We start from the raw sequence: 23097 nt of genomic DNA on the forward strand, positions 1-23097 counted from the left end.
AGCAACAGTGTTTTGTGAAATACCTTGGCGTGAAATGAAATTGCGAAATACAGGTGTCCCTATTTATGGTGTATTGAATTCCATTATGGTGTCTTATGGTTTATTGACATGTTTTTTGGTGTTATTTAGGTTTCATTGTAATTCACCAAATAATCTTGTCCCTAGCTGTAGCACATTGGGGGCAAAATTGTTTAAGAGACCTTCATAACGTTGTTGTGCGTAAAGCAATGTATGTGTAGAGGAGTGAAGTACGTATATCCTCAGCTACGGCTGGCAGTAACGAGTGGGGCTACCGGTGGCTGGAGGGTTGTGGCGTGTGTACAGGGGGAGGATGCGAGCGGTGTGCAGCACGTAGGCGAGACCCACGCCTCGCCACTGCTGCTGGACACTGCCCGGGTGAGCATGCAGCACGCACCACGTACTTGCGCGGTGATTGAAATACATATGCAGTTCCTACTTCTGTCATGTTTATTTACAAACAGAACTTAAAACTTCAGCTGGCAAAATAATTGGATGTACGTTATACCACCAATGAACTTGTTGAACTTGTTTTGGAGACATTAATGAAACAGCTAGTGTATTTGAGAAAGGTGGATTGTAATTGTGAAGGACTCTTGAGTGAGACGCGGGCCGTGTTGCAGCCAGGACCGGTGGTCGGCGCAGCGGAGCTGTGCAACGGAGACCTGGCGGAGGCCGACCAGTCGTGCCGTGCCGGCTGCGACACGGACGCTAGCTGCGATGCAGAGGTACGCCTTTCCCGTGCCGAGGCATCTCGCAGAACTGGACTACAAGCAATTGTCTGTAATCATTCTCCTGCCAGAATATCACAATTAAGAGAAATTTAATGTTATTGTCGTTCTTCCATGATGTTAAAACAAAATTGAACACCAAACTGCAATTAAATTCTATGGTTTTTGAAGTTTTTCCACAAAATTTCAACTTTTTTTGTTGAAACACAAATTTTGCTTGAAATACCGCTCTATTTATTGTGTTAATCTATGCTATCCTCAACACAAGGCACAAATTTCAATAACAAAGTATTCCGGTATCTCGAATGTGTGCAATCATCACACAAAGGGAAGAACAAAAACAAGCCCAGCATTGTATATGGTATATAGAATTATGCTCTCTTTATATCTTTTTGGCCAAGTACCTAGGTATTCTCTGTCTTTTTGGCATCAAAAATGTTTCACAACAATGTTTCACGAAAATGTTGCATTAAAATTCTGCCTTGATATTTTACCCTCGTAGCGCCCCAAGAGGTTTCACTTGTATAGATGGGATTGTTTGAAACCAGTATAATTTCTGCTCCCTGAATGATATGTACTTTTGCATCCTCTTGCTCTCCGTCGAATCCACTTTGAGACCTCCCCACGTGGTGGCAGGAGACGGTGCTGTGAGAGTGGCGGCACTGTTGCAGGCAGCTGCGGTGGAGGAGGTGGGGGTGTCGGAGGCGAGCGAGGAGACTCAGGCCCTTGTCAACGGCCACGCCAACAGCGCGCCTGAGCACGCTCAACCTGCCACAGAGGTTGGATATTACTAGTAGCCATCAACAACCGGGAAAATATAAGCACTTCATTAGGAATTAGAAATGTGTAACAGACTTGTTTTTGAAGTATGTGTTCCTACTACAGTAAAACACCGTTGTTGCAACCTCTTTCATTACCACAATCTCTCTTTTACAACCCCTTTTCGAGGAACCCTGGTAGAAAATTTGAAGGAATCTGCCGAAATTTTGTTTGAAGAGCGTTGTGCTGTTTTTCTCTTGGCGAACGCTTCATTGCACGCGGTGCGGTAGACACCTCCTACCCGCTGTTGATCCCCGTCATCCGTGATTATCTTGTCAACTTGGGCAATTATCTTTTCCCTTGGGTGTACAATAAAAAAAAGTCGCTTTACAGCGTTAAAAAAGGTAAGCCCCTTTTACCCACACACGACACACAATGCATGTTTGCGCGAGCGACAACAAACAACGTCTCTGGCTTGGTATAAAGTTACAATTTTGATGAAAATTCTTTTATCTTCCTAATGAAATCAGCGTCAAATGGACTTAGCGCGTGTTAAAAGATGTAGTTACGCAGCGCATTGCGTCGCATTTATGCCCAATTGGGTTACAGTAGGTGAAACAACATGCTTTTCTTTGGTATCCTTTCGGAAGAAGACTGCTATTAAATTTAATTTATCTTCAATTTTGGAAACTCGTCAATTTTGTACCAAAGATGACTGAACATGGACTTGGTGCGATACAAAACCAAGCCAAATAAATGTCATAATTCAACATACTATAATGATCGGGGGTGGGTTAGTTGCACAAAAATGTTTATGACTACCCTATTCTCAGGAACCGTGAGGGGTTTTAACAATAGGGCTTTACTATATTTATAATGCACGTCTACAGAACCTTTATCTGAAACTTTAGACATTCGTTGTCTGGAATTTTTTGCTCTTTATAATGTTTACCATTTATTTAAGATCATGCAAAGAAATTGGCCTGTACGAACCAGTTCTGGGCTTGGAATACTATGAAAAATTTCCATTAACTTTTTTTTATCAAACAAGTGTGTTTGTATTATTTTTACATACCGTAATCTGTGCTTTTTGTTGTAATGCATCATTGGTAATATAAATGGTAATTTCGTTATTTTTTTTTGGCACAGTTTTGATTGTTAAAATATCTTACAGTGAAAGGTCTTAAAACCATTATTCCATGGTTCGGCAGTCTGTAATCCAACACTAACTGAGCCACTCTCGTTTAGACTTTAGGGTGCTGGTGGTTGGTTCTAGTCCGACCCCTGGCACCCACGCGTCTTCCCCAGCATCTAGGCCCGCCGCTAACTGAGTGATGCAAACCCTCCTTTTTTTATTCTGCTTCAATTGAAACCTCTCTGGTGTTATTTATTTCTAACTAGCTTGCACGTATGTATTGAAAACCGATTATCTAAATCTATTTTGTAATAATTGTATACAAAATAAAACTTGTGATCAGTTTACAGACAAGAATTATGTACGCTCATCAAAAACAAACATGGTGATGACACCATGTTTAAATGACGTATTGTTGTCTGCGACTGTCGGGTGCATCAGATTGTACTGAAGTAGCGAGAAATGTGCTGCTGTCTTGTCATTAGTCAAGGGACAGTTTCAAGCCGAACCTGTTTGTTATTTCTGTACAAGAAGTACGATGGTAAAGCGGTTGCAGTACAGCAGTTGAGTGAACTCGAGCTGTTGATGCAAGGAGTGTTGACATTTCCCCTTGCCTGCCCGGGCCAGGAGCGTGTTGTGTGTTTGGACAGCAGGGGAGAGCAGGGAAGAGCAGGGAAGAGCAGGGTTGCTGTGTGCAGGCGGCGGGCGAGGAGGCGGAGCTTGCACGGGCCGACGACCAGGATTGGACGAGCCGGGACTGGACACCACCTCCCCCCATCACCCCAGGTGCGTGCATCGCTCGTTCCGTCCGTTACCTTTCAGTGCTTGTGGTGCGATCCACAGCAAGGTGCTTCAAGTGGAGATGATAGCAGATCCAGGGAAGAAAAATAAGGGGGAGGGGGGGGGGGGGGGGTATGTTGAAAGAGTCACGGAAATCACAGAATATCACTTCAGTTTTTTTTCCAGTTTCAAACTGCTTGGACAGTGCAGTGACAGTGAGTGCAGACGTATGCAAGCCCGCTCTTGTTTGCTTCAGAGGGATCTTGTGAACCAACCAGCAGTGGTCACCAGGAATGTACCATGTGACCAGTGCACAATATGCATGTCCATTAGCTCCTTGTTTATCATTAGAGGAACATCTTGTGAATGATGTGATTCTAGCTTAAGAGCATTTATGGCCCCTCTTTGGTGTCAGACATGCATAGATACCGCTTTCAACATTAGATACATCACACGCACGTGGTCCATCAGGCCTGACCACTGTGTGCGTTATTTGCCATTCGTCCGGACCTGGGCGAACATGCCTGTGCTCATAGGAGCATCAGTCAAACCGTGCACGACGCTGATACACCACCGTGTGTGTGTTACACGGGACATCGCCATCTGTACCAGTACACTACTGTGTTTCATGCGGACTGGTTGGCAGTTCTGAGAAGCAAGTGCATTCACTGTGCTTTCCTCCGCCACAGCTGTTCCTTCAAGAAAAACTCCCAGAGCTATACTTCCTGCTACAATTGCAAGCAGTGAAGTCTGTAAATATTGTATGTATTTCCGTCTTCCATTCCTCAGGTCACTCGTGCAGTTACGAATAAAAACGTAATTTTTGCTACGCATAGTACATTAATTTGACTGGAAAATGTTTGGTTTTTTTGATGTGATAACGTCTTATAAATCGATGAACGCCGGCTGCACGCACGAAAAATTGTCACATTCCGCCTGAGCCGAGCGTGCAAGAACCGGCCAACCACCGTGTGAGAAAATCTTCTGTAATATCAAACAGGTTAAGGCGAGCTTTTTAACTAATCGTTCGTGATTATATTTAAACAAATTATTTAGATTAAATTTGCAAAAACTGTAAATAATATTTTAAAATTAAAAAATATGCAATTTTTCATCAATGTTTTCTTATGGCGTTATCACATAAAATTATCGTCCGTAAACCGACCTTACAGACAACCCCCATTTTTAAACTAGGTTTTGATGGGAAAGTTGCGACGATGGCCGCGGCACTGCCGGAGTTGATGTTTGTGTTGTTGCAGGTGCCGAGTTGCCCTGATGCTTGTGCCACTGCTGCTGGTCGTAGCCTCGCCCCAGCCTCACCTGTAGCTCATGTCCTTCAAATTAAACTATTGCTTTCAAACGATGAATGAACCCTTTTCCTTCAGCTGAGTCCCAAACACAGCGAGTTCAGAACTCCGGCAGGAATGCGGAAGGGAAGAAAGAGTGTGTTGGCCAGATATTTGGCTCTTGGTAGCTACAGCTGTTTTGCAGGTTAGCTCACGTGTGGTCGATAAACGGCAGTCTGGGAGACAAGAGCGTGTTCCGACTACTGTAATGCCCTCGCTTGTGTAGCACAACCTCATTAGTTCATTAACGTTAACCTGTTGAGACCATTTTCATCATTTGTTCCAGTAAGAGTTGTGGCAACCATACTACATAATATTGGTTACCAGCGTCTCGTGTTGCCCACATCCAGTCTAAAATCATAAGCACATTAACTGCAGTCAAACTTGTTTCATTCAAACCTAAAGGAAATATTTCTAAAGAACTAAAAAATTTTAATCAAGGAAAAAAATATATATATATTTTGGTCATCAACTGCAGCAGTTTTCCAGAACCGTCTGTATTTGGTCGTACCAAAGTGTGACTCGATCTTTACTAAACTCGCTAACACTTTAGCTCTCAGTATGTCTGGGTTACAAGTAGCTCAGTAATGCAATGAGATAAGCAGCCCACAAACACAAACATGGTGATGGTGCACAATTGAAGGAAACATAACGAACCCAGGAACAGATTGTCTTTATATTCTCACGAGTTTTAGATAATGATCCCAGGATTTTGTTGTGATATTGTAAACAGAGCTGGTGATACGATAAATGGAAGTCAATTAGTACCAGGAATAAAAGTTTTCCTACCAAATGTTCAGAAAAACCCACAGACTACCATTTCTGTTAAAAAATATTACAATTTTCCATTAATTTATATTTTTTCAATTACAATTAGTTAATCAAAAGAGCGGACTTTTATCAAGGTAGGTGTAGAGTTGAGTAAAAGTTGTTACAGTCATGTCAGCTAGAGGTAACATGTTCTAGAATTAGTAATTCCACTAAATTGTTTGCTCTTTATCCTGAACATAATCGCAAGAAAATGTTTTACCGAGAAGCTGTTCTATAACTTTAACTTAAGGGTATACGTATATAATAATTTTAAAAAATTTCTATCTAAATAATCTTTGAGAATTATTCTGTCAACATTTATCTACTACATGCATGATCTCAATTTTCCATGTGTAGTAAGTAAAATTTTTAAAAGTATTTTAAGAAAATATTATTTGTGACAGTGAAATAAGAATTATTTGATGGTTTGAATTTTGTGTAAAATGGCACTAGCTTGGCATTTTGGTTCCGCCATTTCACCAGCGGGAGTTGATATGAACGATAAGATTCAAGAGGCTTTGAAATTATCTCCGGGGGAGTTAATGTGAACTATAAGATTCAAGAGGTTGTGAAATTATCTCCAGGGAGTTAGTGTAAACGAGAATATTCGAGAGGCTGGGACATTATTTTCAGGGAGAATTTGAAGTGTATTGGTGCAGAATTTATTTAGGAAGCATGCCTGTAATGGTGGATTGCACATAACTAGCCATACATTCCTTGTAACTCGGTACAGGACTTTCAGAGCCAGGAAGTGTCAATTTATTTAACCTGCCTCCTGAAAACATGGGTTTTATATTCGGGTGTGCAGTGGGAACACTGACAGAATGTGTGCCACTGGCACCAGCAATAATGCAGTTCTTGGGCCTCAGTTCTGCAAACTTTGAAAAAAGCCAGTTTTTAAATAAGGGAATATTGATTTGAAAATATTGTAAATTTCATGCAAAATTCCCAAAATCAACCTCTCTTTAACATGGATTGGCTCTTTTTCAGTGTTTTTACGCATGGAGACATTAATCTTTTTTCCCCAGTAATTTGCCTACTCACTTCATTGTAATTGTGAAATTCAGTCACCAAAACACCTGTTTCCCGAGGTGGTTTCTTTCCAGGTTTTGGATCAGGTGTCGATAGCACACTCTTTTTTTCAACAAGTTTCTTTGCTTTCCTCGCCATATAGTTACTAATAACAAATTCACGTTCCATTCTTGCACAAGACCAACTGGTTGGTAAAATTGTTAAAATCTGAAGTTTTTAACTTTTGCTTGCAGATTTTTTCACTTTATTTGCAGGTTTTTCTTTTAGCTGATTAAGAATTTCTGTCTTTTTGTTGTCTGGTAGATTCTTGTTATCCTCTTCTATGTTGCCAGCTTGAGAAAAAGTTTCATTAAATCTTAATTTAATTTTGTCAAGTTTTTTTTTTTGGCATTATTTCTTATTTGAGTTAAATTTTATTTTAACAGGAGATTCTAGTATTGATGTCAATGAGGCATTTAAAAAGTCTATACCTGATACTTAAGATCATTTTTGCTACAGTCTGGTTTTGTATTTACATTTCGGACACTGGTTAATATGAATATTTGTATCACTAACAGAACTCGAGTAAGATTGTTTCTTCCTTAACTCTTTTAATTTTTTCATCAAATTAAAAATTTCATTTTTTTGTATTTTATAAAAAACATTTTTTGAGTTCTTTGGAAAAAATTTAGTTATTTGATACACTCAAGTTATATGTCAAATTAAAGCTCTTTCCATTCTAAAGATAATGGTATAAATTTGAGCTTTCTAGGAAAAACATTTTTAGAGTTACATGCTTTTGAATAATTCAAAACATTCCTACAAACTATCTTTTTTTTTTTTTTTAATTTTTCAAGAATTTATAGATAAAAAAAATTAAACTTTGTATTTTTGGTCATAATGATGAGTAGAACACAATCACCAAATATTAGAACATTTTGAAAACCTCGTTTAAAATAATTATTTTATTGATTGATTTGATATGGAATGCCCCAATTATCAAGCATTTTCCAAGCTACATCACGCTCCAAAGTGTACTCTACCCATCTGCACATAGCCTTTAGGCTTTGAGTCCTTACAACAAGTTGTAATTCATCAACTCTTACATCTGAAGAACCAAGTTACCTCACAACACAAAAGCAGCAGAAACAGCATCTCCCTTAAGTGTTTTCAAGTTGTCCAAACTCATTTGTAAACATATAGGTGACAGCTTGTGAAACTCTCAGTGATATAAAACTATCTATCATGGTTGAATATATAGTTATTTACAAATTCTGTATGTGTTGATGTTTACCAGATGGTCAAAATAACCATAGGTAAGTAAACCTCAAAGCTTAACTAGATTTTTATGAAAAGTATGAACTATTGGTATGTGACTTTTAAAGTAATATTATAGTAAGAAACCAGTTGGTTTATTTAAGTTGACATAAGTATACTGAAGTATAGAAGATGTAACCCTTCTTCCTCCTTAATTGGAAGAGGGGTTGCGTCCCCGACTCACTCTGGGCGCGAAGGGAAAAAATAAATATTAAAACCAGGCATAAAAAGCTAAACAATATAAATTCCCCACACCACTGCCCAGGGGTCAGGCCAAAAAATTTAAAGGATATAATAGCAGAGTAACCATTAAACAAACAAGAGGCAAGACTTTGGACGTATGTTATTAAAAAATAGAAATTTGCAAAAATAATTTTTACTATACATAACCATACAAGCTTAGTTACAAAAGCTGACGTTAATAATGGCAGCATCTTATCCCCATTTGCGATACTAACAATAACCTTTAAAAAATCGTAAAAATATAAATACTGATAACAACAAGTATAAAAATATATAAGGGCGTGAGGCGTGGCCACTATAAAATATCAAAATTTACTGACTGCCCTAATACCAAAAATCAAACAAGACAATCAATACACATATATAAAAAATCTACAAAAATAATACTGAAGTACAAACAAATTATTTAAATAAAGTTCTTAAACTCTCAATCAACGGTTTAGTCTTTCTTCAGATGTTCGTTGCTAAAGACTTGCCAAAAAAACAAAGTTAATATCCTAGGCGTGCGCTGGCTTCCTGACCTTCCTCACCAACTCCAGAGTCTAATGCCACGCCGGGCCATAGGTACGAATTCACAAAGGCGTGAACGATGACCAAAAAAAAAATTATCTTATTTTTTTTAAGGGAAATGTAGCAAAAACTCTTCACGTAACATAACTATGTTACCACCGAAGTTTTTATCATATACTTCAAACAAAGTCTTACTTCTTTATTAACTTGCCAATGATTTTATAAAAACGTAGAATGGCCGCACCAACCAACATCAGGCTGCGCATGTAGTCCAATACCGATCGCATACATTTAATAATACTGCACAAGCTGATATATTAGCTAAATGCCAACTTTACGTATGCAAATTCCGATGACAAAGTCTCAAAAACAAATTGCAAAATGTTCGTTTCTTCCAAACTTATACTTTTATTGCAACTACAGGCAAACGGGCGACCTTTTTTAAAAAAATCCCACACTGGAACAACGTGTGAAAACAAATGGGCCTCTTCACCAAACTGGCTAATAAAAGTTCCGTCCAAATAAAATTTAGTATGGGAAAATACACAGTTCACTAGGTTTGCCAAAAACCACTGCAGCACCACGAGGGTAAAAATCAAAATTGCGGCCTCTCTTTACCTTGATAAGTTCAGTATCACAGGGCAATCCATTGCCCTGTCACCCAGCGTGGAGCCTCCATCCCAATACTCTTCGTCGCCCGTTGCCGTCCGGCACACCAGTCCGCGCCGTCACATGGCTCTGTCCTCGACGGTCGCTCGGCACCAACTCACGCCGGCCCAGCTGATTTTTTCTTCCCGGCAAGCCGAATGTCTGACGTCATCAGCCAACCGCCGGGCGCTCGCCAAGTGGTAATTACGTGAAACACAATCGATGTTCTTAAACTCATAATCGATAGCTACCAAAAGGCGTATAACTAATTAACAGAAACAAATATAATTAAAAAAATTTACAGATAAATTAACATTTATTAAAAAAGCGTAAAAATACGTGAAATAAAAAACCATATAAAACTAGAGACCAGCAACAAAAATAAATTACAAGTAAAAATGTGGCCCTGCCGGCCACAAAGAGAATACAGCAATTGACAACCAACTGAATATATCTGTATTATTACAGTAGTGATGGTGTAATCCCCGCTGGTAAGTGCAGTGGAGGTATGCTCGTCACATCAGTGCAGTTGTGCCAATATTCCAGCAGACACATTACAGGTTGAGTTAACTCTACGCTAGTATTGCTGCTTGCAAGATGAGCACTATTGTGCTAAGTCACTGTTAGGCTTACCACACGTGCTTTGTGTCTTAACGCCTCGCACAACTGAATGAGAGATGATCGGAACTCGGCTGCATCTGGTTAGAGTGGTGCGACCAAGACACATTCTTCAGTTGTGTTGTCGGTACACTGGTCGCTGATGTTCTCGCTCGTTAGATGTGCCAGATGGCATAGCATCGCTCTATGTCGGCATCTTCAGTGCTTCTAACTGCCAATTGTAAACTGAGGCTTTCATAAAGAAAAGAAAATTTTGAAAAAGTGGTTTTGGATGCTACTGATCTCGATCTGCAAAAGCATTGCCATTCTAGTTTTTGGATCGTGAGTCGGGCAGGCATGCAGGGCAGTAAGTCTACCTGCGTTTTATTTCTCATTTTAAATACCTAAAATAATAAATGACAAATTTAGGTGTAGCATGTGAATGGTGTCCCCCACTAAATGCTATAGAAAGCAAGTTCTGCAGAATGAAAATAAAAAATTAATAATTAATTTTAAACAATGTGCTTTTGCAGGATAATTAAGATTAAGAAACAATAGCATCCTACAAAAATATGATTTTTAATTGTTTCCCTCCCCCCAACCACCAAGAAATTCACATAATATCCACTGTTACCCTCAGCTACTCAGCTGCAGCTGCGTTATCATCCTACACTGCAACAGGAAGTGCCACAGTCCACAGTGTTCCAACTCAAAAGTTCTTGAGTTGATGGATGTCTGCTTGTGGACTTGAGCCCTTCACAACTTTCTCTCTCATGTGTACCTGGGGGCTTTTTAAAAAAAAAAAAGTTGCATCATTGAGACAAACCAACTCAAATTGTAATTCTCACACGTGACTGTGCTGTGGTGTAGTTAGTAAGATGGTCTGAAACCAGCCGCCAAAGTAACAATGCAAGGGTATTTGTATTTATGACAGTTAAATAAAATTTAAAAACTGCTCATTAGCTAATAAATGAAAACTGGAATGTACTATTCCAATTATAACGTTATATCTAAAGGGAAAAAAGTGATTAAGGCACGAAGTTGAGGTGTAATAGTTATGTCGATGGCTTAAAGCACAGTCATTGTATGTCCACTTTTTTTGGAAATTGAGGTTATGCTTTTATATGAAAGTTCAAGTTCATAGCTACTTCCTGCACAAATATTGTAAGTCGAAAACCATAATAAAGTATTAAAAAATGAACTGGAAAAAAAACTGTATGTCCATTCTTGATCATTATTTATATGCACACATGTTGTATGTCAACATTTTCAGCTATATTTTAACACTGAGCCATTTTCCAATAGGCATAAACATTGTATGTCCACCATAGCATGGACATGCAATACTTGTGCTGGTAATACTCCAGTTTAAAAAGCAGTCTTTTCTGACCTTAAGGGCACAGATATTTTATATCCAGACAAACAATATCTGTGTCGTCAAAAGTCGTGTCTCTATACTAACCTTGAATGCCATTAACATCTCGCAATGTGAGGTAATTGAAGAAGGAGAATACATGTTACTCAAGATGACAATAATTTCTCACAACAGGTACTTCAAAATTTGTCAGATAATGAGTACACAAGTATTCCCAGTTTAGAAACAAATTTGTACATTCAGTATTTAGTCCCAGTAACAAATGACAATGTCAATGGAAACATAAATATTTCTCAAGAGAGTTCAATACATACAGAAGCCTTCGATATGGAAAATCTAATTAACACTACACAATATTCTTCAATGAATCCAATGAACTACCTAATATACTCAACAATAAAGATTTGGCCAAAGGTTTGGAGGAAGAGACAGATAAGCAGGAGGCGCAGCAAAAGGATAACATCCATCGTAAAAGAAAAAGAAAAGCTTATCCAGATTCATGGCAAAGAAATATAAAAAAAAAAAAAAACAATGCAGGAGTGGCAAGACATACACAAGTAGAACAGGAAAAATAATAGACGAGAAGGTTTTTCAGCCCATAGTTAATTGTAGCTGTAGATGGTGAACACCAAAATAAGTACTGATGGTGGCCCAGTTCGGTGGCTGAAAATAAAATGGTTAAGATTTGTCAAAGAGCAGCTGTCCATAATCTATTTCAAGTATGAGTTAAGTGATCCCAATTTCTTGGCACTTAACACTTCTAGGACAAACAAGAAATGGAAGCCTATTGTTTGGAATACTATTGAACTTAATCAAAAATACCAAGAAAAGATAGCAGTTTCATTTGCAAAGAAAAAAGATCTCATTCATATGCTGAGAACTGGTGTCATACCATACCTGGTGACTATGCAGCATTTATAGAAGGCATCCCCAGCAAAAAAGGTGTCCGTGACTTGGTTCCACACCAGGAGGATAGTGAAGAAGAGTAGTGGAAGACCCAAAGGACTTAACAATTGTCTGTGATGCTATGTCGCAGAAAATATGTAGCAATTTTGTCTTCGTATACTTACAAATAATTGTGCAGGCCTATATGTTTAAAAAGAAATGTGTGTCGATAATAAGTTCATGATTTTGTTGTTGATTTCTTCAAATGAATAAGAACTACAAAAATAAACCACTTTATACTATTCTATGTTAAAGAAAATAGTAATAGTGTTTAGGGTGAATATTTGAACAAAGTTTATTAAAACATTTGATTAAAAATAAGCGAATGACGATGTTGATTGCTTAAATGAATATTATAATTAAATACCTACTCAAAGAACTTGATATTATATATATATTATACAATATTATTGTTTTAAATTTTGATGAAGAAAATGTGGTGTTTTTGTGTGATTTTTGAACTTAAAAATTACACAAAGTTTAATGAGAAATTATTTTTGGTAAAATGTGGATGATCATTTTTTTGATTCCTCTCAATTGAAATTAAAAATTCTTTAATATAATATTTAAAATTTATTAAACTAGCATGGTATTATTACTGTCATTAACTTAACAAGAGATAATAAGTGCACTTCTGTTGTATGTCCGATATTTCAATTTATTCTGAAGCACAGACATTGTATGTCTACAGAATTCACACAATAAAAATTTATTAAATTTAAAGTTGTAACTTGTTAGCATTGACACTTGTTCATCATGTACAATATACATTTACTCATTCAATAAAAATAATAGTTATAGTATAATTTGTAAACGGTAGTTGGGATAACAATATGAAATCTTCTTTTTCAGTTTCTCACAAGTTTCTGAAAATGGATATACAATGACTGTGCTTTAAGCCATCGATGTAAGATTACACACAGCCACACTTTTTGTTGTTGTAGCTTTTGTGCAAATAGAATTTAATTTGTTATGTTGTGTTCAGCATAGTTAATAGGAAAAATAATTTCATGTATCATATTGTTGAGTGATCAGTAGTTATTTACTGATGCATAATTAAGCTACAACATTCTACATGAAATATGCCTAAATTTTTTGCCACGTGTGAAGATTTCATTTATTATGTGCTTTTAAGAATTACAGATCTGTTCACAATTAGCCATATTGGTTGTAGCTACCACAGAAACAATTTTGCATACGAACCTTGTACAAGAACTTTGCAGTTTGCACAGAAAAGATTCTAAGACTTTTATGAATGAAAACTTAAGTACTGGCTCCTAAATAAAATCTACCAGATAACAGAGTTCCTTGCAATAAACTGGAATTCACAATTTTACCAAAAATAAAATTAACAGGTATCGCTTAAAATTTTATTATTCAAAATGTTACACAAATACACACAACAATAACTAGATACACCAAATTAATGCAAAAAAATACTGTTCTTGACCAAAAAAAAAGAATGCTATCGCACTGATAAGTTAGACATCATTTTGATTTAGGTAGTGATACATTTCACAGCCGTGGATTCCTTTCAACAGGCTTTCGAGACTATCGACTTCACCTTTTCTTCTGCACAAAGGCCTCTCTCTTCTGCAAATACTTATTGATAAGGATGCTGGAGGGAAAGAAAAAAACTTTACATCAAAACAAAGCTTTGCACATCTCAAAATAGCAATTCCTTTAAAAAAAAAAATGGAAGTTAAAAAATGCAATTAAAGTATTGTAGCACACACTGATATGTTTTAAATGAGGTGGCCCATGATGCACCGTGGATATTGCACAATTCTCGTTGGTGGTTGAGGAGCACACCGATTAACCAAGGCCTCTGAAAATACAGGAACCGTTCGTTTATCCGGCGAGAATGAATGAAGGTACAGGACTACAACTACGACATGGAACATTGCAAGGAATAGTTGTTACCTTCTAGTCTGGGTCTCTTGGCCACGACATGATTGTCGGAGACGGCGCTAGCCTTCCTGCGCCTCGCGGGCCCCGTGGCTTGCACGGCGTGCCTTTCGGGTTCCTCGGTGTCCATAGCGCAATCGTCCGGACGTGACACCGGCAAGTAGCCGTAGTAGCCGTTAGACGACGAGCAACTCAGGTACAGTCGGCCGTCCAAGCTTTGTGCCATCTCGCCGGCCGTTGCTTTCTCTCGCTCGAAAGCATTCTCGCACCTCCCTCTAGCCTCGCAATTAATAAATGCCATTATCACTACCACTTTATCAACTTACGAAACACACACGCGCGAATAACAAAGCACTTTCACTCGATACACACACACACACTCACTCCCGCGCACAGAAAAATACACAATGCAACCCGTCGCGCGTCAACGTCCAAAATACCGTACCGCGTAAATTATTTGCAATGGAATATTACCGGACTGAATACGGCCCATGGCCTGAGTAATAATCAGGCTTGCCAAATCCGCGGACATTTTTTCCTCGTTTTGCGCACAAATCATGTTGGCCATGCTGCAGACGCTATGGACGCTGGATTTAACGGAAATTTGATTATTTGAAAAGTAAAAATGCTAAATTGTGCTGTATATGGACAGCAGAAGATCCAAGGGGAACAAACTAGAGTATTTTTGTTTATAAAAAAAATGAGGTTCGAGCTTAAATTTGGGCACATGCGTGTTAACGCAAATATAAAATAAATTTGAACAAAGGTAAACGACAGCACATGTTACCACTCTAGAAATAGTTTGTGTACAATTAAACACAATAAATTTCAATTAAAGATAAAGCTTTCAGATACACTTAGGTTTTATTAATAAATAGCTTATGAACACGAGCCTCTTTATCGTTTGATAAGATTTGAATTTTATAGGCCTAAACAATCATTATTTTATTCACATATTTAATATAGAGAATTAAAAATAAAGGCTACTTAGAAAATAAAAACATGTAAATTTAAAAAATAATAATAATGGTAGTAATTAATAGAGTTCTGCTGATAAAACGAGAAAACATAAGTTATTTTAAATAATTAATTAATAAATCTATAAATTAAAAACTCTGTGCTTTGTTAAATTCTTTACTTAGTTGTAATAGTGACTTGCATCACTTTCGAAAGCTTAGCTATGTCTAGTAAGTAAAATGCGTTGTAATTGTTTTTTTTTTATTATAAATATTTTGTTTTTGCTTCTTTTTTTTTTGTGTTGGGGTATTGCACTAGGTTTTCCTGGTTTCAACAACCGAACTGGTGTTTGAAATTTATGGATAACAATTGCACAAAAGTTAGTATTAAGATATTTTATGAAAGATTATGAAATATGCGATATTTGCTTGATGAAAACAAAATTTGCCGTTTCCTTTAGGTATTCTTTATTTAATCAAAAATATGCGTTTGTTATTTTTTGCATAGTAGATTCGATGTGGATTCATGATTCCAACTTTTGAAGTCAAATAATAAATAGTTCTATTTATTTATTTTCATTTAAAAATAATAAAGTCCCCTTTTTATTATAAAAATCATATTAGAAATAATTTTTTGCCAAAAAATTATTACTTAGAAATCGTGTTTTTTCAATCGTCAAATAATAGTTGCCACGATTGTGTGGCTATTTATAGTTTTATTAAAAAATATTGCTTTTGGTCCCGGGATTGTATGTGCATAGTTCAGTAATTCCTACTCGATTATCTAATTTGTAATATACGTTTCGTTATTAAAGTTTTTCTAATTATATTTAGTTTAAGCTTAAAGTGTTAATCGTTTGTAGTGACAATTATTGTCCATAAAATATTATTTAGTAAATTGAAAATTTTGTTTTAGAATTAGGCCTTGTTATGGCTGTATGGAAAACTAAGGCCAGTAAAATGACAAGTGGTGTGAATTGTCTGTGGCAATGTTCTGCAGTGCTGTGTAAATTTTATGTTTTGCTGTTTTAAGCATATTTGGTAGTAAATATGAAAGTTCGACTCTATTTTAAAACAACAGTAGAATATTCTGGTCTTTATTTCATACAATTCTAGAATTGTATGTTTATGCCATATTTGAAAAAATGTTTTCGATTGTGGTAATTTTAATTTAATAATTTGATTATCGAAGGGGGGGGGGGGGGGGAAATTGAAGGGTCGAAGAATACAATTTTATTTATATCTGTTTAGATCTGCAAATATTTAGCTACGTAAACGCAGTTGAGGTCCTCGCGCTGTACACGTCAGTTGTGCCAGTTGCGATGTAGTAGACAGGTGTAGCCTAGGAATCTTCCTAGGAATGAATCGGCGGATATTGCCGCCTGCAGTGATTCCTCCCCTGTACCCGGCCCACTCGAGCGGCAGCAACGGGAACGAGGACGCCAGCCCTGGGGCGGCCGCGAGTGCCGGGAACGTGCTGCGTCACGCCAGGAGACACACGGTCTCGAAAGTGACGTTCGACACGGAGGTGGCGGAGTCGCCGCGCCTCGTGAGGAAGCACTCGTCTCTCAAGGGCACCTGCCGGCCCACCCCCGGGGACGATCATGGCGAGCCGTGTTCCCCGCCGCCCAGGACACTGCTCAAGGGTGAAAGTAAGAATAAAACTGCAATTGGGAAGCATTTGATAGGTTGTTGCGAGCATGGAAGCAGTCGTGACCTGCCCGGCAGGGTGGCGGAGGCTTGTAAACACAACACCCAGATATACGTGCAGGTGAGTTTGATGAGCCTTTTTGTAGCACCCCTGACTTATGTGTTCAGGTTTTGCCTTCTAAAACATTGTTGAGAAAAAATAGAAATTGTTGTGTTTGTTAATTTCTTTCAGATATCCAACCCTAACCATAAGGAAAATGAGAGATTAATAACTGCACCAAGTAGTAAAAACAACATCACAATCTACATGACGACGCAAGCCAGCAACTCGAGCGGCTGTGGGAAGTCCAGCCTGCACTGCGGCACCCCGCCCCCGCCCCCGGGGAAGGTCTGTCGGCACGTCACGGAGTCGGAAGCGTGCGTGAAGCCGGAGGGCAGCGTGCAGGTGTGTCTGGTGGCCTGTCGCGACGAGTGCAGGCCGCAGAGCCCGGAGCCGGACGAGGGCGCGCTGTTCGTGTCGCGGGTGGGCCTCGCCAAGGGCGTGTCGGTAGGCGTGCAGGTGTCGCCGTGCGCGCAGTACCGGCTGCGCTTCTTGCCGATGTGCGGGTGCACAGCGGTGGAGGATGAGGAAGGGGACCGGCAGTTCTGCGGGGCAGAGGGAGTGTGGTTCGTGCTGCGGCTGGCAGGGCGCTGGGTGCTGTCGCAGTGCGGACTGGCCATGGTGCTGACTGCGTGGGCGCTACTGGGGGCCGCGGCCTTCCACGCGACGGAGGGCCCCCAGGAGGAGCGGCAGATGCGCGAGCTCAAGGTGAAGCAGCTGGCGACGGCGGAGCAGCTGGTGAGGGAGCTGCGCCACGCCAACCACACCACGTGGCTGCGCGCCGTGCAGGGACAGCTGGAGTACCACGAGCGCGCCCTGCTCATGGCCGTGAGCGCCGGGTACGGCGAGGGCGGCGTGGTGGGCACCATCTGGAGCTACCCGGGCTCCATCTTGTTCGCGGTGTCGCTTCTCACCACGCTAGGTGAGCGACCCTGTTCCTTCGTTTCCTGATTTACTTTAACATTTGTTAAGGCATTTGTCTTGGAAGAAAATAGTGGTGAGGTTTTGTGCCTTAACCTTTGGGAAATTTTAAAGTATCGGTTTAAGAAGGTGTCAACATTCTAAAAAGTCAGGAAAGTTGAAATTGATCAGGGAAAAACTGGGAATTTACTGTAAAATCTGGGAATGTTATGGAAATTCATCTGTGATATTAATTTTAGGGGAAAACATCATACTCCTGTATGATTTTAGATGTATATTTTTTTTTTCAGATGGTGCATAGTAATAAAAATTATAAAATGGTTTGTTACCAGTTAGATGTGTTGCATTCTTAACTTGTCTGTTCAAGGCTACTTAAAATTAAAAACTGATACAGGATATGTAGTACATTCAGTATAATAGCAATTTGTCGTACAGATTTTGAAGATATACAGTATAGGTCTTATATGAAAAAGTGTTCATATAATCTCAAACTTTGCAATTTTTGTTGTTAAAATTTTAAAATTTATACAATTTTATTTTCAATCAAATTCAAAGCTAATTTAAGCAGTGTCTATTTAAAAAAAAAAAAAATAGTAAGTACCTACTGTTTACTGGAATCATGTAATATATTTAAAAAATTGATTCATGTTGCCACATTTTTATGACAATTTTTCGATTTCCATTTGCACATAATTTCCAAAGAAATTATGTAACTAGGTCTTAAAGTAAGACAAAATTGCAAAGCCAATTTTTTGTTTATAACATTATTAAAATGCTTTAAATATTTTATTTGTTAAAACTAATTTACTGTTCTTCATTGAGTACTTTTGGTATGAAAAGAAGAAAAGAGGCATTTGTGTATTATTTTAATGAACATCGTACATTTAAAGGTACCTTGAATTTTTTGTAAAAATTTCTCATGTATATTTTTGCCATGAGGTGTCCTATGATTGCCCTACAAGTCTTGTGTATGAGTTTATAATGGAATTAACACGGTGTCTCTTATTTTCCTCTTGCCCCACATGGTGGGGTAATTGTGGGACATATTTTTCTGTTTATAATATGGTACCTGTTGAAATTACTTAAAACAATTCCTACATAATTAAAAAATCTTTCATCTTTTTGAACAGACTGCATGTACTTGCTACATTATCAATGTGATTTAAAGTATTGACGTCGTCCGGGCCTGCGGCCCCTTTGAGCCCGATATGACACCGCCCAACCACCATCTCTATTCAAACCTCCCGCTCGTGCGTGCGTGTGTGCGTGTGTTTCTAGCCCGGCAAGAGGGCGCTTAGAAGCAGTGCGGCGACCCCCTAAAGTGTTAAGTTTTAATGAGAATTGTAAACCCTTTTTCATTCATTTTTTTTCCCCAGTGTTTTGTTGCAGTTTATTCATGTATTTCTTTAATTTAAATATTACATTACTTAAAAAACTACAGACGTTGCCCGGGCGGACCCGAATAGGCACGGACTTGGACGAGGGTAGGAATGTTTTTTTATAAATTCTCAATAACTACGTAAATATTAATGTACTTTAATTTGCCAGTAATTTTTATATATTTTTTAATGTTAATTTATGATTTACTTAACTTTCGCCGGGGCACGGAATCGCAGAATGTAATAACGGTAATTGTGTTGGCGCGGAGGCGCCATGTTAGTCGAGACGAGCCAGCTCTCGGGCAGTTCATCTTCATCACCGACCGAGAGCAGACGCGCCAGCACCCCGGGGATCTCAACCGTTGTAAACCACCGATCAAGTAATTCTGCATCTTTAATTATTCTTAAACCTTTTCGTCCGTCAATCCTTGGGGCAGCTCTCGGTCGGCGGACTGTATTAATAACTAATTATCTCATTCGAGTTTTTATACATTGTGTACTAAGCATACTTTATCGCATGGCCACGTCGGTGGACCATGCATTCACTTAAGTCGGTTCGTGCCTCAGGCTTTTTAACCATTTAAAGTGTAACGTGCGTAGAGGGAGGCGTGTTCGTGGAATTAAATCTGGGTATAAGTAAAACCTGAGTACTTTATTTAACCACGTGGTGAGTGAGCCTACTTAGCCCAGGAGTGTGGCGTGCCCGACGCCTAGAGCGGGCCAGGTCTGGATAGATAGGGTAGAAAGGGCTGGTAACTCGTCCCCACCTGGGCTACGTCACGCCCTGAGAGCGAGACTCAGCCGGGTCCACGTGCCCTTACACGTGGTGGCGCCCATTCATAACACCTTAAAGTCATCGGGAACGTGCGCGCAGCCCTCAGTTGTTAGAAATCAAAAGATTGGTTTTTTTCTCTTATTTGACCCACTTGACCCTAAATGGTAGAATGTTTTAACAACATAGTTAATATTTTTTCATTTATTGTACATTATTTTATTTTGGACCCTTGACACCTAGATTCAGATTCGACTGGTATATTAGAGGTACTCTCTGAGATTTGAATTCGAGAACAATTGAATTTGGCCCACCACTAATTTAAATTAATGCTCATGTAGTGGTGTACTCTATAAAAATTATTATAATTGTGATACTATCCGGGCACTTGCATCAATTTAGCAACCGTGTATTCTGTGGTACATTTCATGCAACTCAGGGCTTAAAAAAAAAATTAAAACAGGTCCTACTAAGAGAACCATTTAGAAAATATTTGGAACATGTTTTGAGTTTTGAAAAATTAGGAAAGTAATTTAAAATCCTACCAGCTTTAAATATATTATTCAAGATTTTGCAGTAGCTTCAGATATAGAGAGTTCAGCGAGATGACAGTGGGTTACGTGCACAGGGTTCGGAGCCCCCGTGCCGCGCACCACGCTGGGCCGCCTGGCTGCGGTGGTCTTCTCTGCCATCGGCATCCCACTGCACCTGCTGCTCATGCTCAACGTGGGCGTGCTAGTGGCCGTGAAACTGCAACTCCTGGCCGCGGCCTGGCAGCCCGGCGTGTCGCTGCCCCGTGCCCTCCTGCACTGCTGCTGCCCCAGTGCCGGTACGTGCGCTACCAGCTCCGCCCACCGTTCCTCCCCTCCTCTGTCCGCACGCTCACGTCCGGTGTGCGCGTGTTCCAGACGAGGCAGGTGCGCTGAAGGCTGCCGACCGGGCGCGCAGCATCTGCGCCGTGACGCCCCCGCGCTGGCTCAAGTGGCTCCCGGCTCTCGCCATCCTGCTGTACTACACGCTAGGCGTGCTGGTGTTCGGGCTGGGGCGTTCGCGACCCCTCGCCGCCTGCATGCTGTTCCCGCTCGACTTCACGGCCGCCGGCGGGGTTGGCCACACCCCGGGCTTCGTGCGGGTCTGGTACGCCATCTACCTGGAGACGGCCGTGATGTTGGCTGCCATCTCCGTGTCTGTCGTGCAGATGTCTGCCTCCAAGGGCATCACCAACCTGGGACTTAAGCTAGGGCTGCTCACCAACTCCTAGAGCTGTCTGGTTGGAGGCATTGCAGATGTCTGCCTCCAAGGGCATCACCAACCTGGGACTCAAGCTAGGGCTGCTCACCAACTCCTAGAGCTCTCTGGTTGGAAGCATTGCAGATGTCTGCCTCCAAGGGCATCACCAACCTGGGACTCAAGCTAGGGCTGCTCACCAACTCCTAGAGCTCTCTGGTTGGAAGCATTGCAGATGTCTGCCTCCAAGGGCATCACCAACCTGGGACTCAAGCTAGGGCTGCTCACCAACTCCTAGAGCTCTCTGGTTGGAAGCATTGCAGATGTCTGCCTCCAAGGGCATCACCAACCTGGGACTCAAGCTAGGTATGCTCACCAACTTCTAGAGCTGTCTGGTTGGAGGCATTGCAGTGACGTGGTGCAGATGTCTGCCTCCAAGGGCATCACCAACCTGGGACTCAAGCTAGGTATGCTCACCAACTCCTAGAGCTCTCTGGTTGGAAGCATTGCAGATGTCTGCCTCCAAGGGCATCACCAACCTGGGACTCAAGCTAGGGCTGCTCACCAACTCCTAGAGCTCTCTGGTTGGAAGCATTGCAGATGTCTGCCTCCAAGGGCATCACCAACCTGGGACTCAAGCTAGGTATGCTCACCAACTTCTAGAGCTGTCTGGTTGGAGGCATTGCAGTGACGTGGTGCAGATGTCTGCCTCCAAGGGCATCACCAACCTAGGACTCAAGCTAGGGCTGCTCACCAACTCCTAGAGCTCTCTGGTTGGAGGCATTGCAGTGACATGGTGCAGATATCTGCCTCCAAGGGCATCACCAACCTAGGACTCAAGCTAGGGTTGCTCACCAACTCCTAGAGCTCTCTGGTTGGAGGCATTGCAGATGTCTGCCTCCAAGGGCATCACCAACCTGGGACTCAAGCTAGGGCTGCTCACCAACTCCTAGAGCTCTCTGGTTGGAGGCATTGCAGATGTCTGCCTCCAAGGGCATCACCAACCTGGGACTCAAGCTAGTGCTGCTCACCAACTCCTAGAGCTCTCTGGTTGGAGGCATTGCAGATGTCTGCCTCCAAGGGCATCACCAACCTGGGACTCAAGCTAGGGCTGCTCACCAACTCCTAGAGCTCTCTGGTTGGAGGCATTGCAGATGTCTGCCTCCAAGGGCATCACCAACCTGGGACTCAAGCTAGTGCTGCTCACCAACTCCTAGAGCTCTCTGGTTGGAGGCATTGCAGATGTCTGCCTCCAAGGGCATCACCAACCTGGGACTCAAGCTAGTGCTGCTCACCAACTCCTAGAGCTCTCTGGTTGGAGGCATTGCAGATGTCTGCCTCCAAGGGCATCACCAACCTGGGACTCAAGCTAGTGCTGCTCACCAACTCCTAGAGCTCTCTGGTTGGAGGCATTGCAGATGTCTGCCTCCAAGGGCATCACCAACCTGGGACTCAAGCTAGGTATGCTCACCAACTCCTAGAGCTCTCTGGTTGGAAGCATTGCAGATGTCTGCCTCCAAGGGCATCACCAACCTGGGACTCAAGCTAGTGCTGCTCACCAACTCCTAGAGCTCTCTGGTTGGAGGCATTGCAGATGTCTGCCTCCAAGGGCATCACCAACCTGGGACTCAAGCTAGGTATGCTCACCAACTCCTAGAGCTCTCTGGTTGGAAGCATTGCAGATGTCTGCCTCCAAGGGCATCACCAACCTGGGACTCAAGCTAGTGCTGCTCACCAACTCCTAGAGCTCTCTGGTTGGAGGCATTGCAGATGTCTGCCTCCAAGGGCATCACCAACCTGGGACTCAAGCTAGGTATGCTCACCAACTTCTAGAGCTGTCTGGTTGGAGGCATTGCAGTGACGTGGTGCAGATGTCTGCCTCCAAGGGCATCACCAACCTAGGACTCAAGCTAGGGCTGCTCACCAACTCCTAGAGCTCTCTGGTTGGAGGCATTGCAG

General features: G+C 40.8%; 3 protein-coding genes across 6 annotated transcripts in view; 2 read left to right on the forward strand and 1 right to left on the reverse strand.

Moving 5' to 3' along the window:
- Nucleotides 1-4790, forward strand: part of LOC134536169 (uncharacterized) — a 39848-nt gene extending 35058 nt beyond the window's left edge. For all 4 annotated transcript variants that reach the window (XM_063375801.1, XM_063375804.1, XM_063375803.1 and 1 more), the window contains 5 exons: nt 325-396; nt 642-746; nt 1421-1528; nt 3342-3429; nt 4683-4790. In XM_063375801.1, coding sequence (XP_063231871.1) covers nt 325-396; nt 642-746; nt 1421-1528; nt 3342-3429; nt 4683-4699 — 390 coding nt within the window. In that variant the 3' untranslated portion in view covers nt 4700-4790. The remainder of the gene's footprint in view (nt 1-324; nt 397-641; nt 747-1420; nt 1529-3341; nt 3430-4682) is intronic.
- An 8791-nt stretch (nt 4791-13581) lies between these two features.
- LOC134535658 (uncharacterized) lies at nt 13582-14644 on the reverse strand. Its single transcript, XM_063374850.1, has 2 exons — nt 14149-14644; nt 13582-14053 (listed from the first exon to the last, which is right to left on the reverse strand). Exons 1-2 carry the CDS (start codon nt 14432-14434, stop codon nt 13971-13973), a joined length of 369 nt encoding a protein of 122 aa, XP_063230920.1. The 5' UTR covers nt 14435-14644; the 3' UTR covers nt 13582-13970.
- Nucleotides 14645-16036: 1392 nt separating this feature from the next.
- On the forward strand, nt 16037-22076 carry LOC134536170 (uncharacterized). The gene is made up of 4 exons (XM_063375806.1): nt 16037-16860; nt 16972-17761; nt 20540-20740; nt 20820-22076. The coding sequence occupies exons 1-4, from the start codon at nt 16450-16452 to the stop codon at nt 21170-21172; spliced, it is 1755 nt and encodes a 584-aa protein (XP_063231876.1). The 5' UTR covers nt 16037-16449; the 3' UTR covers nt 21173-22076.
- The last annotated feature ends 1021 nt before the right edge of the window (nt 22077-23097 follow it).

The sequence above is a fragment of the Bacillus rossius genome, chromosome 10, assembly GCF_032445375.1.
Source record: "Bacillus rossius redtenbacheri isolate Brsri chromosome 10, Brsri_v3, whole genome shotgun sequence".
Taxonomy (NCBI): Eukaryota; Metazoa; Arthropoda; class Insecta; order Phasmatodea; family Bacillidae; genus Bacillus; species Bacillus rossius.